Genomic DNA, 18,395 nt, shown 5'->3' on the forward strand with positions numbered 1-18,395 from the left:
CATATCCACCATTTACGGATGACTCTGTTTGCTTAATGGCAACTAAACACCAACCCGGAAGGTCTATTTGGACAGGTGGTGGACTGATGTTAACACATACACACCTGTCAACAAAGGCCCTCAACAAGAATTCCTGTTTCTGACCAGCGATTTTTCTTTTTACCTCACCCTCCCTTTACCCCTTCTACTTCCAGAGATTTCTCATTTAGAAATAAAGCATGATAAGAATCTTATCTCAAAGGTATATTTAAACCTGTTACCTTGCACAGCAACATATATTTAGGGAGCTGATATTATAAAGATTATTCTATCGGGGGGAAATAGTCATCAATAAACACCTTAAAAGAGATTGTTTGGTGACTTGAGTATTTAGGGGAGCATTGCTGATGAAGAGCAGTGATACTGGTCTTTATGCATCTGAGTATCAGTGGCTTTGAATAGAGGTGAATTATTTTAATTTGTCCTAAGCATTTATGAAGTTGTTTTTAACCTTCCTCCTAAATAACTTTTCTTCCTGGTTAGCATTGATTTACCAGGAAAGTTCCTTTGGAAATTTTCAGTCTTTTAAAAGTCTTGGTGGTGTGTGGTATGTGTCTTTCTTGCTAATTTGCCACTGCTGTAGGCTGAATACCAAATTCCAGTGGAAGTGCGCTTTCTCTCTGAGTCTGGCCAAAGAGTGGGATAAAAAGAGAGACCCAGAATGAAGTGAACAAGGCCACCATAGAGCGGGAGGCAGATGAAGGAACACCCATGGCTATATTGGCTTATTGATCAGACATCCTGCATTTTAGTACTTCTGAATCATTCCACATTCCTAAACAGAAAAATCTTAACAGGTTTACTAATGCAAATTCCTGTAGGATTTTTTTTTTCAATGTCCTCTTCTCATTTGATAGCCTTGTTATTTTTCTTTAGTAAGTTTTCTTGCTTTTCACTGCCTTGTAAGAAGATTATATAATGTAATTGAAATTTTTAAAATAACTTTAATATTTGCTATTTTTCCAAAAATTTCAAAGGATTATTTTCAATAAAATTTTGATTATAGTATCATTGATTGCAGTTAACTTTATGCAGATTTCATATGAATAGATAATGTTTGTTGGGGAGAGGTTGAGATCAGTGAGAAGTGAAAATAGTACTTGGCTTTAGGAGAATTTTTGGGAAATACTTTTTATTAAACATACACAAGTACTTCTTGTAATAATTCAAGTAAATGTAAATTTTTCCCAAGTTACTTCTCACAGTTGTTGGAGGAACATGGTCCCTTGGACATGAGTAATAAGATGTTCTCTGAAGAATATGAATTCTTCCCAGAAGAAACTCGACAGATCCTAGAAAAAGCAGGAGGCTTGAAATCTTTTCTCCTGGGATGTCCTCGTTTTGTTGTGATTGACAATTGTATTGCATTGAAGAAAGTTGCATCACGACTCAAGAAAAAGAGAAAGAAGAAAAACATTAAGACAAAAGTAGAAGAAATTTCAAAATCTGGAGAATATTTACGAGTTAAACTACCACTAAATCCAGCAGCTAGGGAATTTAAACCAGATGTAAAAGTCAAATCTGTATCAGATTTATCTTCAGCACCAACTTCTGAGGAGCCCAAACCAGTGTCTGCTAATTCTCCCAAACCAGCTGATGAGACCCTGAAGCCAAAACCTGTATCTGATAATCCTCCCGGAGTAGTTCCTGAGGATGTGAAGCCCAAAGGGGTCCCTCCCAGTTCTCCCACACCAGTTCCTGAGGATGTGAAACCAACAACCTATTGGACTCAACCCCAGATAGTCACAGGATACTGTACATACCTCCCCTTTCGGGGATTTGACATTACCCAGACACCACCCACATACATTAATGTATTGCCGAGCTTGCCCCAGTACACTAGCATTTACACACCTCTGGCTGTTTCTTCTGAATATCAGCTGCAAAGATCAGTGCCAGTGGTGCCGTCCTTCGTAGCCAGTGAAAGACCAGATAAAAATGCTACTGCATATTTTGAGGGTCAGCATTTGCCTGTTGAGAATGCCCCTGGTAACCAGATCGCCTGTGAAACACAGATCTGTCGTAACTCCTCAGAAATGCCAGTGGAGTCACAGTGCAGCACAGAGAGCACTGGTATAGCCCAGAGCACCTCTGAGGGGAGTGATGGTCACTGTGGAGATGCTGCCAGCAAGTTGGAAGAAAACCCAGAAAGTGCAAACGAAGTAACAAATAGTCCACTTGCAAAAATGGTTGCCATACAGGTAATTCTTTTTTATTTATTTATTTATTTATTTATTTATTTATTATAAATTTTATTTTTATATTCCCCATACAATTAGCAACCCCCTTATTTTGACCCCAATCCCTCCCCTCCCCGCCCCCTACCCCCCATAGAGTATCTCTGGTTCATAGTTTTTTGTTGATTTTGATTTTCACTTTCTTATAGTTATTCATTTTCCTGGTCCCTTATTTAAGTTTTCTAGATTCCTGCTATGAGTGAGACCATCCGGTATTTTTCTTTTTCTTTCTGGCTTATTTCACTGAGCATGATCCCTTCCAGCACCATCCATGTTGCTGCAAATTGCATGTGTTTAACTTCTTTGAATGCTGAGTAATATTCCATCGTGTATATGTACCACATCTTCTTGATCCAGTCATCTATTTTTGGGCATTTGGGTTGCTTCCATAGCTTAGCTATTGTAAATAGTGCTGCTATAAACATAGGGGTGCAGGTGCTCTTTGGAATTGATGTTTCTGTGTCCTTTGGGTAAATACCTAGTAGTGGAATTGCTGGATCCTATGGAAGCTCTATGTTTAGTAGGTCCAGAAATCTCCCCACAGCTCTCCATAGTGGTTGGACCAGTTTGCACTCCCACCAACAGTGCAGTTCCTTTTTCTCCACCTCCAACATTTGTTGTTGCTAGTTTTTTTAATATGTACCATTCTCACTGGTGTGAGATGGTATCTCATGGTAGTTTTGATTTGCATTTCCCTGATTACAAGTGATGTTGAACATTTTTTCATATGCCTGTTGGCCATTTGCATTTCCTCTTCAGAGAAGTTTCTTTTTAGTTCTTCTGCCCATTTATTGACTGGATTATTTCCTTTGTTTTTGTTGAGTCTCATCAGCTCTTTGCAGATTTTTGTGATTAGTCCTTTATCATTAATGTTGTGTGCAAAAATGTTCTCCTAGTTGGTGGGGTTTCTCTTTGTTTTTGTTATTGTCTCTTTTGCTGTGCAGAAGCTCTTTAATTTGATGTAGTCCCAGCTGTTTATCTTTGCCTTCACTATCACTGCTTTGGGTGATGTGTCTGTAAAGATGTCTTTGATGTACATATCATGTAGTGTTTCGCCTAGATTTCCTTCTATGTATTTTATGGTTTCAGGTCTTATGTCTAGTTCTTTAATCCATTTTGAGTTGGTTTTTGTGTATGGTGTGAGGTAGTAGTCAAGCTCATTCTTTTGCATGTAGCGACCCAGTTTTCCCAGCACCATTTATTGAACTAACTTTCTTTGCTCCAATGCATATTCTTTGCTCCTTTGTCAAAGATTAGTTGACCATAAATCTTTGGGTTTATTTCTAGATTTTCTATTTGATTCCATTGGTCTGTGTGTCTGTTCTTGTTCCAATACCATGCAGTTTTGATGATTATGGCTTTGTAGTATATAGTTTGAAGTCTGGGAGTGTGATGCCTCCATTCCCTTCTTTTTTTTTTTTCAGGAGAGCTTTGGCTATCCGGGATTCTTGGTGATTCCATATGAATTTCATCAATAATTGTTCTATTTCTTTGAAGAATGACATTGAAATTTTGATTAGAATAGCACTGAATCTGTATATTGCTTTTGGTAGGATGGCCATTTTAATAATGTTTATTCTTCCAATCCATGAGCAGGGGTTGTCTTTCCATTTCTTTGTGTCTTCTTCTCTTTCTTTTAACAGTGTTTTATAGTTTTCTTTGTATAGGTCCTTTACCTCTTTTGTTAGATTTATTCCCAAGTATTTGATTTTTTTTTTGTTTCGATAATAAAAGGGATGGTTTTTTTGATTTCTTCTTCAGATTTATCGTTTGTGTATAGGAAGGCTACTGACTATTGCGTGTTGATTTTGTATCCTGCCACTTTACTGAACTGATTGATGAGTTTAATTAGTTTTTCTGTGGAGTTTTTGGGGTTCTCTATGTATATTATCATATCATCTGCAAATAGTGATAGTTTGACTTCTTCTTTTCCTATTTGGATTCCTTGTAAGCCTTCCTCTTGTCTTATTGCTCTGGCTAGGACTTCCGGTATTATATTGAAAAGCAGTGGTGAGAGTGGACATCCTTGTCTTGTTTCAGATCTTAATGGAAATGCTTTCAGCTTTTCACCATTGAGAATGATACTGGCTGTTGGCTTGTCATAGATGGCCTTTATGACGTTGAGGTATGTTCCTTGTATCCCAAGAATTTCAAGGGCTTTTATCATGAATGGGTGTTCCACTTTGTCGAAAGCTTTCTCAGCATCTATTGATATTATCATATGGTTTTTATATTTCTTTTGTTGATGTGTTGGATAACATTGATTGATTTTCGGATGTTGAGCCATCCTTGTGTCCCTGGCATGAATCCTACTTGGTCGTGGTGAATTATCTTATAGATACACTGTTGGATTCTGATCGCTAAAATTTTATTGAGGATTTTTGCATCAGTGTTCATTAGGGAGATTGGCCTGTAGTTTTCTTTTTTTGTGTTGTCCTTGTTCAGTTTTGGTATTAGTGTAATGTTGGCTTCATAGAACGTGTTTGGTATTAGCCCTTCCTTCTCAATTTTTTGGAAGAGTTTGTGAAGGATAGGCACTAATTCATCTCTGAATGTTTGGTAGAATTCATTTGTAAGTCCATCAGGTCCTGGGGTTTTGTTTTTGGGGAGGTTTTTTATTACCATTTCAGTTTCACTGCTTGTAATTGGTCTGTTTAAGTGTTCTATTTCTTCTTTATCTAGCTTTGGGTGATTGTAGAGTTGTAGGAGTTTGTCCATCTCCTCTAGATTGTTGAACTTGTTTCCATATAACTGTTCATAGTAGTTACTGATTATTCTTTTGATTTCTGCTGTGTCCTTTGTGATTTCTCCTCTTTCATTTATGATCCTGTTTATTTGTGCTTTCTCCCTTTTTTCCCTTGTGAGCCTGGCTAGGGCTTTGTCTATTTTATTTATTTTTTCTAAGAACCAGCTCTTGGTATCATTTATCTTTTGGATTGTTTTTTTAGTTTCGATTTCATTTATTTCTGCTTTGGTTTTTATTATTTCTTCTACTGGTTTTGGGGTTTTTTTGTTGTTCTTTTTCTAGATCTTTGAGCTTTGAGATTAGGTTGTTTCTTTGAGTTCTTTCTTGTTTCTTGATGTGAGCCTCTGTTGCTGTATACTTTCCTCTTATTACTGCTTTTGCTGCATCCCATACATTTAGGAAATTGGTGTCCTCCTTGTCATTCAATTCAGAGAATTTTTTAATTTCTTCTTTGATCTCCTCGTTAGTCCAGTGGTCTTCCAGAAGTGTGGTTTTCAATCTCCATGAGGTAGGAGATTTCCTTGCCTTCTTTTTATGGTTTATTTCTAGTTTGATGCCTTCATGGTCAGAAAAGATGGTTCATATGATTTCAATCTTGGTGTATCTGTTGATGTTTGTCTTGTTTCCCAGTATGTGATTGATCCTGGAGAATGATCTGTGTGCACTTGAGAAAAATGTGTACTCAGATTTTTTTGGGTTTAGTGTTCCATAGATGTCTGTTAAGCCCAAGCGCTCTAGATCCTTATTTAGAGCTTTAGTGTCTTTACTTATTTTTTGTCTCGTTGATCTATCCATTGTTGGTAGTGGTGTGTTGAAGTCTCCCACTACGTATGTGTTTTCTCTGATGTCTGTTTTCAGAGATGACAATAGTTGTCTGATATATTTTGGTGCTCCTTCGTTTGGTGTATATATATTAATGAGTGTTATTTCTTCTTGAAGTATTGTCCCCTTGATCATAATGTAGTGACTGTTGGGGTTTCTTTTTATCTTTTTTATTTTGAATTCTGTTTTATCAGATATAAGTGTAGCTGTTCCTGCTTTCTTTTTTGGTCCATTTGCTTGTAAAATTGTTTTCCATCCTTTAACTTTGAGTCTATTTTTATCTTTTGTAGCTAAATGTGTTTCCTGGAGACAGCAAAAGGTTGGATTTTGTTTCTTATTCCAGCCTGCAACTCTGTATCTTTTTATTGAAGAGTTTATTCCATTTACATTTAGAGTTAATATTGATATGTTAACATCTGTATTTGCCATTGTGTTTGTCTTTCCTTTGATTTTATTTATTTATTCTTTTAATAACTTTTCTTTAAAAGATTTATTTATTATTCATTTATTTATATAAGCACTGGGTACAGTCAGAAGTGCGGGAGGGTGAGAGAATTCACCAGAGCCAGAGCGGGGAGCAGAGCAGGCAGAAGGACCGAGGCACACTGCTGAGGGGAGCAGCGTGCGGCAGGAGAGATCTGCGCGCCATGTGGACCCTCCTCTGGTGGCCGGGGAGCAGCCAGGGATCGAACCGGCGCTGCAAAGGCTGTGGGCAGCTTCGCAACCCAGCGCTCAACCGCTGCGCCACCAGGGGCGGCCCTTTTTTTTTTTTTTTTTTTTTTTGGCCTTCTTTCGTTGTTATTCGTCCCTCTGAAGTTCTGGCTTTAGGACTCCTTGTAGTATTTTTTGGAGTGGGGGTTTAGTCGTAATGAAATTCCAGAGTTTCTGTTTGTCTGGGAAGGTCCTTATTTTTCTTCATAGAGGAAGGAGAGCTTTGCGGGATAGAGTATTCTTGGTTGGCATCTGTTTTCTTGGAGTCTGTTGGCTATGTCCCTCCACTCTCTCCTAGCCCGTAGTGTTTCTTCAGAGAAGTCTGATGTCAGTCTGATTGGTTTTCCTTTGAATGTTATCTGTTTCTTCCCGCTTGTCAGCTTCATTATTTTTTCCTTGTCCTGGATATTTGGGAGCTTTACTATTATGTGTCTTGCTGTATTTTTCCTTTCGTCGTGGAAGTTTGGTGTTCTTCTTGCTTTGGTGTTCTTCTTGCTTCAATTTTCAGCTCCTTCTTCACGTTTGGGAAGTTCTCTTCAATTATCTCCTTGAATATTTTCTCTGTTCGTACATTTCTCTCCTCTCCTAGGATTCCTATAACTCTTATATTTCCTTTCCTCATGGAGTCAGTTAGTTCCCAAAGTCTTTCTTTGGTCTTTTTCCTTCGTACTTCTCTTTCCTTTTCTGTTTTGGTTCTTTTTATTTCTGTGTCTTCAAGAGTACTTATTCATTCTTCCATTTCATCTATTCTGCTTTCATTGCTTTTCCTAGAGTTCTTTAGCGCCTCCATTAATTCTTTGATCTCCTGCATTTCTTTTACTTCCCTCTTTAGGGACTCAGTTTCATTCTTCTGATCGTTGATTATTTTTCCCTTATCATTGTTTTCCTTTATAACTTCTGTCAGTTTTTTAATCACGGCAATTTTAAATTCTCTTTCTGGAAGACTCAGAAGTTCTTCCAAGTTACTATCATTGCAATCTGGGGGGTGGTTTTCTTTTTGTGGTGTGCTTTTTTCCATACAGGAAATTCTTAAATAGAAAACATCTTCTATTACTAGAAGTTAAATTTTCTTTTTTCATTGCCATTATATTTACTTAAATTTTTTAGATGATTAATTTTATATTGGTTACTAAAGCTTTCACTTGAAAATGCTTTAAAAAATAGGAGCCCTTTTGTAGGGCATGGCGGATAATCTTAAAGAATTTTTAAATCGTTATTCCTACCAATTTTGGTGCCAGTTGAGAAATAAGATTGTGGAATCAGCAGATGAAGCCAAAATGTCACCTCAATAATTAGAAATATTAGCAGAAGTAAGATGTGGCTGTTTCTGTAAAAAATATGTGTCCTAACACTAAAAGCCCATAGCACCCTGGCTTCCCCCCAGGTTACAGCAGTGCTTAACCAGGGCGCCTCTCAACTTGGGGTGCCTACCCCACAGTACTTATTGCAGGGCAGTGAGAAGAAAGGGAACATGTGTTTTCTGCACAGATAATTCCCAAGAGAAGGGATAAAGGAAGTGTCTGGGCTGCATGTGCCATTTTGTCTTGCCAAACTGAGTGGGGATTGTTAAGGGGAGTAGTTAAATGAGATAGCCAGATGGAGGGACACCAGAGGGATGGATGCACATAAAGATCCTTCCTCATAAGCATGAGAATAAATTTAGGTTGTAGATAACTTTGTAGGACATGAGTTGATTAAACCTTATTGGATTGTCCCCCTACTCATTCAGAAAGTCTGAAAAATAGGTTGAGTAATGAACCAAAATCATTTTCATTTTTAATAATTCTAAAGGATGACAGTCTCCTAATTACAAGTATTTGTAGAATGTATAAAACATTATCTGAATTGGCACTTAACCTCCTCCCTCTGCCGCAAAAGTGGGCATGTTTTCAAATGTTATTATGTGATAAATTCATTTTACTAGAGCAGGGAAGATAGATTGAATTTAAATATTTGTTTTCTCCCCAAAGGTGTCTTGGAATATAATGCATCAAGGTGTCAATACTGAGCCATATGATCCTTTTGAGGTACAACAGGTGGGTCAGAATCATACTTAACTGTTCACAGGTTTTAATTTTTACTAATTTAACTAGATGGAATGATGAACTAAAACTATTTTGATGTCAACTCCATATAAAACATTGCTATGGAAGCTTTAGAACATAATACACAAGGATATTATTTGTATTATTAGTTTGGGATCAGAGGCAAGTTTGGGATTGGAAAAGGTAAGTTTTTTCTTAGCTATTTATTCCAAAGTAGAATGGCTTTATTGTTTTAGCTGCTGTATAATGAGTCTATATTAATTTATAAGTAAGAACTAAGTAATGGAGAAATAATTGTAAGAGCTTCACCACTTTAGGAATGATTCACTTAAAATGTACTAATATCATTTACTCTGGTAATATATCTTAAGAGAAAAGTTATAAAAAGGTATTAGGTAAAATTCAAGTCCCTTTATTGACTACAATGACATGGGAATAGGTGAACACTTCTCACCATGCTATTGTCTTTCTTTCTTAAAAGCCCTCTCACTGAATGGTAAAGCATCACCTTATTATTTAGCAGTCTGGAGCTATCAGCTGACAAAAGTAGGTAAGAAAAATTATAAAAGAGGAGGTAAAAGGATCATTATTTATAGAGGCTTAGATTGTGTACCTGGAAGATCTAAATCAACTGAAAACCTAATACCAAAATGTAAGAGAATTCAGAAAGGTGATTGGATGCAGTACCTTTATATATATAAATAACAACCTGTGCAAATTACATTAAAAGAAAAGATCATTTTCAGTAACAGAAAGGGTAAAAAATAATTAAAACTTGAGAAAAAAAATGGCACTGAGAGATGTACAGAAGACTTAAGTGAAAAAGTGCTCTCTGTATTTGAGTTGTTAAAGAAATTGATTTTCCCTAAAGCTTCTAATTTGACATAATCCCAGTACAACCGGAGCAGGATATGTTAGCTGTCTGTTGCTGTGTAACAAATTGTCTCAAAACTCAGTGGCTTAAACATTCGTTATCTCACAGCTTCTAGCAGTCAAAAATTAAGGCTCAGGGTAGCTGGACGGTGCTGGAGATCTCTTGTGAGTTGCAGTACTGTTCAGGCTTCTGCAGGAGTCTTTTCAGTCCCTGCAGGGGCTGGGATGCTCTGTTCCCAAGATGGTTCACTCAGCCCGGTCAGCGCATGGGTGCTAGCTCTGGGCAAGGACTTCAGTTCTTTGCCTGTGGGCGCCACATGGAACTGCTTGTGTATTGTCACTGGGCTTGACTTCCTCAAAGTGGGTGATCAAACAGAAGTAGCAGTGGCTTTTATGACCTACTTTAGGAAGTTACACTCCATCACTTCTCTATTTTCTTGGTCGCACATACCAACCCACCAATCCAGATGTAGTGTAGGAGAGGACTATTCAAAGGCATGAATACCAAGAGGCAGGGAGCTTGGGGATCACCTTGGAGAGAAGCTGCTGCATAAAATTTATTTGAAACTGGACAAACTGATTCTAAACTTCATACCAAAAAAAAAAAAGTGTGCCCATGGAAAAAAAAAACTATAAGAAAGGAAATTAAACAACTGGATATCGGGCCTCCCCGGTGGCGCAGCGGTTGAGCGCTGGGTTGCGAAGCTGCCCGCAGCCTCTGCAGCGCCGGTTCGATCCCCGGCTGTTACCCGGCCACCGGAGGAGGGTCCCACATGGCGCGCAGACCTCTCCTGCCGCCCGCTGCTCCCCTCAGCAGTGTCCTTTGGTCCTTCTGCCTGCTCTGCTCCCTGCTCTGGCTCTGGTGAATTCTCTCACCCTCCCGCGCTTCTGACTGTACCCAGTGCTTGTATGAATAAATAAATAAATAAATCTTTAAAAAAAATAAATAAAATAAACAACTGGATATCAAACATAATAAAAACTGTGTTACACATAACCGGACTATTTAGAATAAGAGTCCAATGGAACAGAAGAATATAGAAATTAAAGGTATAATAAAAATGGTAAGGCAAAAGTATATTCTTAAATACATGGTATAGGGAAAAATGGATTGCCATCTACTGTAGAAAAAATTATTTTGGTTCCTTCCTTCATTCCGTATACCAAAATTAATTCCAGGAGGATCAAAGACTTAAGTGTGAAAAAAATCAACCCATAGAAGTACCCCGAAAAAATGGGGAAATTTTTTCCATAAGGTTAATTAACAGCATGGAAACAAATATGTGTATTTATATGTCTGTACACACATGTTTAATGTGTGCATACCTATGCATAGCATATATAAGTGTATCAACAAATATACATACACAGAAAACACAGTGACAAAGTAGGAAAATTTGCAGCACAGGACAGATAAAACTATAGATAATTTCTTAATTAATTTCTGTTAATCAGGAAAAGATTCATAAACATAAAAATGAGAATAGATGTGACTAGACAGTGCACAATAAAAGACAGACATAAGGTTGATGTTTAAACATGTAAGAAGATGTACAACTACATTTGTTACAAGAAAAAGTTATAAGTTATCAAAAGAATATAAAAATGTAAGGGTTGTGAGAGCTGCAGTGACCACACAGGAGGGGAGAAATCAGTCCTGTACTGGCTCAATGGCACTTCATTTATTAAAAAAAAAAAAAAAATTTTCTGGGGAAGGCAATTTGGGATTTATTTACACTCAGTATGTGTCCAGAGATCAATAAACAAGGATTTGTTATATATTTGTTTCATCTATATTTGTATCTGTAGAAAAGTACAATCTAAACACCCATCAGTATTGAACTAGTTTAATTATGGCACATCCATATAATGAAATGTTACACCATCATTTAAACATGAAACAATTCTGCCATTACTGGTATGGAATCATTTTTAAGATCAGATGTGTAATTAAATAGGAAAAAAATCAGCTTTGTGTTGCCTGCTAATATCTGTACAAATAGCTATCAGTTAGCCAATTATAAAAATTCGACCCTTGGGTCTCCCCGGTGGTGCAGTGGTTGATCGCTGGGTTGCGAAGCTGCCTGCACCCTCTGCAGCACTGGTTCGAAATCCGGCTGCTCCCCGGCCACCGGGAGGAGGGTCCCACATGGCGCGCAGACCTCTCCTGCCGCCCGCTGCTCCCCTCAGCAGTGTGTTTCAGTCCCTCTGCCTGTTCTGCTCCCCGCTCTGGCTCTGGTGAATTCTCTCACCCTCCCGTGCTTCTGACTGTACCCAGTGCTTATATAAATAAATAAATAAATCTTAAAAAAAAAAAAAATTCAACCCTTATTTTCTTTTAATGAACAATACAGAAATTTATGAAAAATTTGAAGTCATCTACATTCCCATAATCACCCATGTTAATATTTTGATGAGCAGTCTTCCAGGCATTTTGTAATGTTTAAAGTAGTGCTTTTAATGGGATTTACTATCTGTTTTATTGGAAATTTTCAGTTTTAATGTCTTACGGACTTATCTTCATGTTGGTAAATACAGATTGTTAACTTCATTTTCAGTGCATTCTTGATCTTCCATTGTATGATGAATGTGGTGGTATACCTGACCAGTTTCTCATCCTTGAGCATTTAGAGTGTGTTAGCTTTTCATGCGCACAGAGCTTCGCTGAGCTTTGGGCCAGGACATGTATGTACCAAGTGGAAGGGCCTGTGCTTGTCCCATGCTCAGCCCTAACTTAGGTAGGCCTTATTGTTTCAGGAGTCAGTATTTTGACTGTCAAATATTTTCATTAGGATTTGGAAAGTGCACAAACACTTCCTTAAATCAGCTTGATTTCAGAACGCTGATGTGATTTCAGAACCCTACTGTAGTGGCCTGTGGGCTCCTCCCTCTGAGACCTGCATTCATCCTAACACTGCCGCTTTCTTCTGGGACTTTGAAAAATTGCCTAAATTCTCAAAGCTTGGCTTTCTGATCTATAAAATGTGAAAATGCTAAATATCTTACAGAACTGTGGTGAAGTTTAAATGAATTAACAGAGATAGCATAACTTCCTGCCTGTCCTCGGTGGTGACTTGGGGCATATAAATTAATCGATAATACCAAGTTGCTATTCATTGTGATCCTTTTGCTGAATTGAGAATGAAAATAGAGGTAGCTCATATCTTAAACTTTAAGTGGTTCTTGTGGGTCACAGGAAGGGTGACTATTTAACTAAACCTTCAGTCTGGACAGACAAAAACTGGGACTCTCCAAGGTGAACTGACATTATGGCCACTCTGGTCATAGTTCAGAGTTCGCTGATACTTCACAGAATTTTGCCCCTTTTCACTTGGAACATGCTACGGAGCTGGAGGTGAAGGATAAGGGCAAGGTGGATGGAGTAGGTGGTGCCTCTTGGATGGGTTTCCGAAGCTTAGCTGCCAGGCCTTGCATCTGGGGAGAGCAGTCACCTGCAGTGAGGAGGGGCTCCCGGGAGCTCACGGGCTTTCTTTGCGGACACAAGTATGTTATTGCTGACAGTCTTAGTAGTGTGCAAGGTAAAAAATATATCAGTGATATTGTTCACCAACGTTTCACTTTGCAGTATGGCTTCTGTTTTTTTAGAAGCTCGTCCAAGAGACAGTTGCATAATTAAACACAGTTCATTGATAATATTTTAACTTGTCTTCTTGAAATAATTGGCAGCCATCCATTTGAAGTACTTAAAATCAGACCAAAATGAATATGTTCTCTTTATATCTAAACTATGCATAAAACCTAATGTATATGTTTTAAAACCTAACAGTTGCTGATATTTGTTGTGGAGAATGCCATTCATATCAAACTGCTGATTTAATACTGAACCCTCTAAAAATTCAGAACTAATTATAGTACAGATTGAAAAGTTTCATTATGAATTCCAGTAATGTGAACAATTACTTTATAAAGAGCTATCTTCGCTAAGCAGTGTTTAGGGGTTTTTAATTCTTGATTTATTGTGACATTTCCCTATCATAGACTGCCTAGGATTTTCCCTTTTTTTCTGCTTATTATTTTTCTTTGTTTACTTAAGAAACAGTTCAGAACGAAATCAGAAATAGGCTTTTTAAACTACTTTTAATAGATAATTTTCTAATTTACTTTACTTTTAGGGGGGTATTTCACAGATTGAAAGGGAGTACCAGGTTTTGCAAGAGCAGTTAAAGGAAGCATGTGAAAATTATGAACAGAGAAAACTCAAGGGCGCAGAAGAGACCAGGGACCTGGAAGAAAAGTTGACAAGGAACTTGGAAGAAAACAAGGTAATCCCACATGAAACTTCTCTTCAATAGCCTGTAGCATAATCAGGAGAGGTGTGCCTGCTGGGCCTCCCTTTGCTGCTGCTGCATTGTTGGCTGAGCAAAGGCTCCTTCTGCATTATTGCCTGTTCAGATTTCTCTCTAGCGTTGAAAGGGCAGCGTTGTTTTTGCAGCATTTTTGAGCCTCTTTAGTTGCCATATAAGAAAAGGGCTGTAAATCTGGGTTTTCATTTATCTGTAACTGAGTTTTCTTGATTAACTAAAACTATTTTCTGGTACCTAAGTTCTGAGTTAAATACTTATTTTTATTGAGAGAGAGTATAGCAGTAGGGTTGAATGTGTGAACCGTGGAATCCCAGTGACTGGTTTTAGATCCAGGATTAGTTCTATACTCGTTCTGATCCTAGGCAAGTTATTTAACTTCTCTGTGCTTTAGTTTCTTATCTGGAAAGTTTGGGTAACAATAGATCCATTTCATGGGGTTAGATTAATACTTACAAAGTACCTAAAGTTGTCCAGTGCATAACAGGGTTACTGTTGATATCATCATCATCACCACCTTAACCCCTAAGAAGTGTCAGAAAAACACATGGAGCTCACGCACATTGGAACTGTAGTCACCTAGAATGTCTTGAGTCTACTGATCTTTAATTTCACTAGCTAAAATTGACCATCCGTTACTATACCTTGCTATTGGATTTATTAATAGCAAAACCAAGTTGAATGAGTAGGAAAATGGAATTGTGAAGAAATTGTGTTTTCCTTTTTAACAACTAAGGTACAGAGCTAGCAAAGGAGAGTTAGTCCATTTAAGAAAGAAAGAATTTGTCCAAAGGTCAATAGTTAGGTTAACACAGTAAATAGAAGAAAATTAATTTAATGGGTCCTTAATCAAGAAACTAAGTTATTGAAATTTAAGTATACCCAAAAGAAAAGGGTCAATATGTAAAGGTAGCTGTCCTAACATTCCTTAGTACCTATTTATACTGGGATGGGATGAGATTTGATAGTAGAGAAAAATTAGAAGGAACCAGAAACTTTTCTGCTTAGTTTCCTGGTTGGTCAGTCTTCCTGATTAGGAGAGGAAAAAATTGAACCCTGCTTAACACAGTGATTCATGGGACACAAGTTTAATAAGCTACTTACGGGGATTAACAAAATATTTTTTTATAAACTTTGTGTTTCCTCAGGGTAATTCAGATTTATTAAATCTGTATGGGAATGCCTGTGTCCACCCAGCTCAGTGATAAGGGCAGATTTGGAGACACAGCCACTTAGTCAGTGCTGTGTGAATGGTATTTCTTTCTGACATAAGCTTTCACAGCTTGATAAGTGTTAGTCTGCTGGGTACTGTGTTACTCCAGTTCATCAAGGCTTCTTTCTTTGTGCACTTGACCAAGAGACACCATCACAGTAAATCAGGCACCCAGGGATGGAGACCATGAGCACCTATACCTGGTGCTTCTGATCTTGGCCAACTTTGGGTCTGATTTTTATGTGCTTTACTGCAGAATGTAATCAGTCCAATTTTTTTTTTTTTAAAGCCATTGTTTAGTTCCCCCACATTAAAGGCTTCACCCTCATTGCCTGCATTGAAAGAATGATACTTTTAAAATTCACATAAAACTTTTAGAGAATTTGTAGATTTAGAAGAAGTTTCAAAAAGCAGTACCTGCATAAGAAAGCTGACAGAGAAGACTGAGTCTCAGGTGGAATGGCACCTAGCTGTCCAGCAAAGGGCAGCTACCACTGCCTTCAAATAGAGTGTTTCCTTTCTTTTGTCACACTGTCTGACACACTGGCAGGTATCTTGACCCAAATGCCTCTACGACCAAGTCAAAGGCATCACATTCATATTTTAAAAAACAAACAAAAACAATTGGACTTGTCAACTAAAACCTGTGTGCAGTCTGCCTTGAGCTTAGGTAATTATCTAGCTGAAGGGCGAAGTGTGAATACTTGCAGGAGGGTGGAAAGGGTTCTTAGAATATCTTACTGTAACCTGTGCTAGGATTTAAAGGGAAGGAAAGGAAAGACATTTGAAGTATGCTCTTGAGATTTGGGCATGCCTTTAGGTGGGGATGCTTAAACAGAGGTCCAGTGAGACTTGAAGGTGTTGATGGGAGGCAGGTCCCCAGAGGACAAAATGGAGTGCCTATAGGCTGTGGGAGGTTACTAAAGACAGGTGTGATTCTATTCTAAATAGATCAGTAAGTACTTTGCTTTTCTCATCTTCCCAGCACCATGTGTCTCTACTCCCAGAACTCAGGCTAAGATTCTTTCTTCAATAGTCAGAGGGAGGGCCTCCCTGGTGGCGCAGGCTGTTGAGTACCACACTGTGAAGCTGTCCGCAGCCTCTGCAGTGCTGGTTTGATCCCGGCTGGCCGGCAAGAATCCCACATGGCGAGGCAGACCTCTTCTGTCTCACCCACTGCTCCCCTCAGCAGTGTATTTCGTCAGTCTGCCTGTTCTGTTCCCCGCTCTATCTCTGGTCAATCCTCTCACCCTCCCGCGTATCTGGCCTGTGCCTTGCTTCTTGTATAAATAAATAAATCTTTAAAAAAAAAAAAAAGTAAGAAGGACTCTCATGGTCTGAAACTTGCCCTCTTAACACTTTAAATTCCATTTTATTCAGATTCCCACTGTGATCACGAACTTCTTAGAAGAGAAGTTTTGTACATTTAACTGATGTTTCTAACATGGCTCATTATAGGGAAGTACCTTCCAGGCCACAACCAACTAGCTTATAAGTGGTCATAGTAGCCCTACTAATATACCGGGAATATATTGAGAAGGATTGTTTTGAGGAGCAGAACACACTGACTTGATCTGTTCTGGGGTAGCCTGTTAGAAGTGCCTATAATGTGTGGGTAAACAAGACACACGCCTTTCTACGTGATTAGGTTGAAAGACGGTTTTTATTCCTTTGACTTGTAATCTTTGCCAAGTGCTTATAAACTTCTGTTCCATCAAAATGACTGGTCAAGATTATTGAGTTCTTATATAAGTCATTTATAGGATTATTTCCTATGCCTCCTGTCATAGTTTATCTCCGTAGTCTCCTTTTTCCACTAGTAGGAGAAACTGTCAGCTTCTTCTCTACTTTTTATCTCCAAGTGGACACATCGTCTTACTCTACTCATCCAGCGTTTCCCTTAATTTTATCACCCCATTGTCACCACCATCATCCTCATTGTCTCTTGCCTGCGTTGTTGCTGTGAGGTTTTGAGAGACTGTCCCTTCCTATAATACAGCTTTTAACATGAAGGGTTATAATCCTTATTGGGCTACGAAATCAGTTTAAGGATGGTGGCTGAAATTGTTTTTAATAACTGAATAGAATAGAGATTTCAGCAGAGAAATGTGGAACTGGAAAAAATGTTCATTTGCTGCAGATCACTTGCTGCAGTTCACTTGCTGCAGATTATTATTAGAATGTGTTTGTTACGGTGGGTCACGGGAAATGTGCAGGCTGCTGTTCCGGTCTGAACCTTCCACGTGCCCTCTTCCCACCCTGATCCATCTCTGTGTCCTGCAGAGTTACTTTTCCAGAATCTTCTCCATGCTTAAGCGCCTACACTTACTCCCTGTTTGCTGGATGAAGCGTCCACTCCTCAGCGTGGCTTGCAAGGCTGTTCATAATTTCAGGCCAAGTCCCATTCATCCTGCCCTGCCTTCCACACATCCGCTTTCCGCTGCAGCCATGGAGCACCTCCTGCGCCTGTCCAGACAAGCCCTGACTGCTCTGTGCTCTCCTGTGCCCAATCCTTGGGGTCCATTCTCCACGTGCTAGACTCACCTTAAAGACCAAGATCAGATATCACTGATTTTGAGAAGCCCTCCCCACTACCAGGCAGTCTCATGCCTCTATGTGGGCCCACTGGCCTCACCTCTAGCCGGCCTGGGTGAGAGCAGGCAGGGCTGAGACCCTGTTTTGTACAACTTGGTATCCCAGGCTCAGGAGGCCCCACAGCCATCTCCTTGTCTATTCTGCTGACCTGGAGCTTTTGAGGGTTCTGTTACACCACAGTCAGTTCTAGTCATTCTGGCTCTTTTTAATATGTTTTTTAATATTCTCACTTTAAAAAATATTTTCAGATTTCAAAGACGGAATTAAATTGGTTCTTCCAAGATTTGGAAAAGGAAATTAAAAAATGGCAACAGGAGAAAAAAGAAATCCAAGAAAAACTGAAGTCTCTGAAGAAGAAAATGAAAAAGGTCTTAAATGCCAGTGAAATGTAAGTAACACACGAAAAGTGATTTTTTTTAAATTGGGGATTTTTTTGAGGGGTTATTTTAATACTTTGGATATCTAATTTCAGGTTATCTCAAATAAGGTGAAATTTTAGATACTGTCTTCATCTCTTTAAAGAGCATCCGTTGGGGAATTACTCCCCTAAAATGTTTTCTAAACCTACTGTGTTTTCAGGTAAATTAAAAGTGGGCCTGGGGCTCAGCCAAGACCTGACTTCCTCCCTCTGGTGTCTGCACCCCTCCATGGGTGCACAGAGCCTCTGGCCCGCTTGTCTGTATAAGGGGCTGGTCTTGTGCCGACGTTCTTTCCTGCACTAAGGTTCTGATGACCATTTTATTCATGATTACTTCTATCCTATATCTGTAAATTGTAAAAATTGGATCGTTG

General features: G+C 38.7%; 1 protein-coding gene across 1 annotated transcript in view; it reads left to right on the top strand.

The window, feature by feature from the left end:
- Positions 1 to 18,395, top strand: part of TTC3 (tetratricopeptide repeat domain 3) — a gene marked incomplete at both ends in the record, with an annotated part of 106,572 nt that overhangs the window by 74,244 nt on the left and 13,933 nt on the right. Inside the window, 4 exon segments of the mRNA XM_084232429.1 lie at positions 1,232 to 2,240; positions 8,526 to 8,591; positions 13,607 to 13,756; positions 17,852 to 17,991. Coding sequence (XP_084088555.1) covers positions 1,232 to 2,240; positions 8,526 to 8,591; positions 13,607 to 13,756; positions 17,852 to 17,991 — 1,365 coding nt within the window.

This window comes from Talpa europaea, assembly GCF_964194135.1.
Source record: "Talpa europaea genome assembly, chromosome: 4".
NCBI classification, from domain to species: domain Eukaryota; kingdom Metazoa; phylum Chordata; class Mammalia; order Eulipotyphla; family Talpidae; genus Talpa; species Talpa europaea.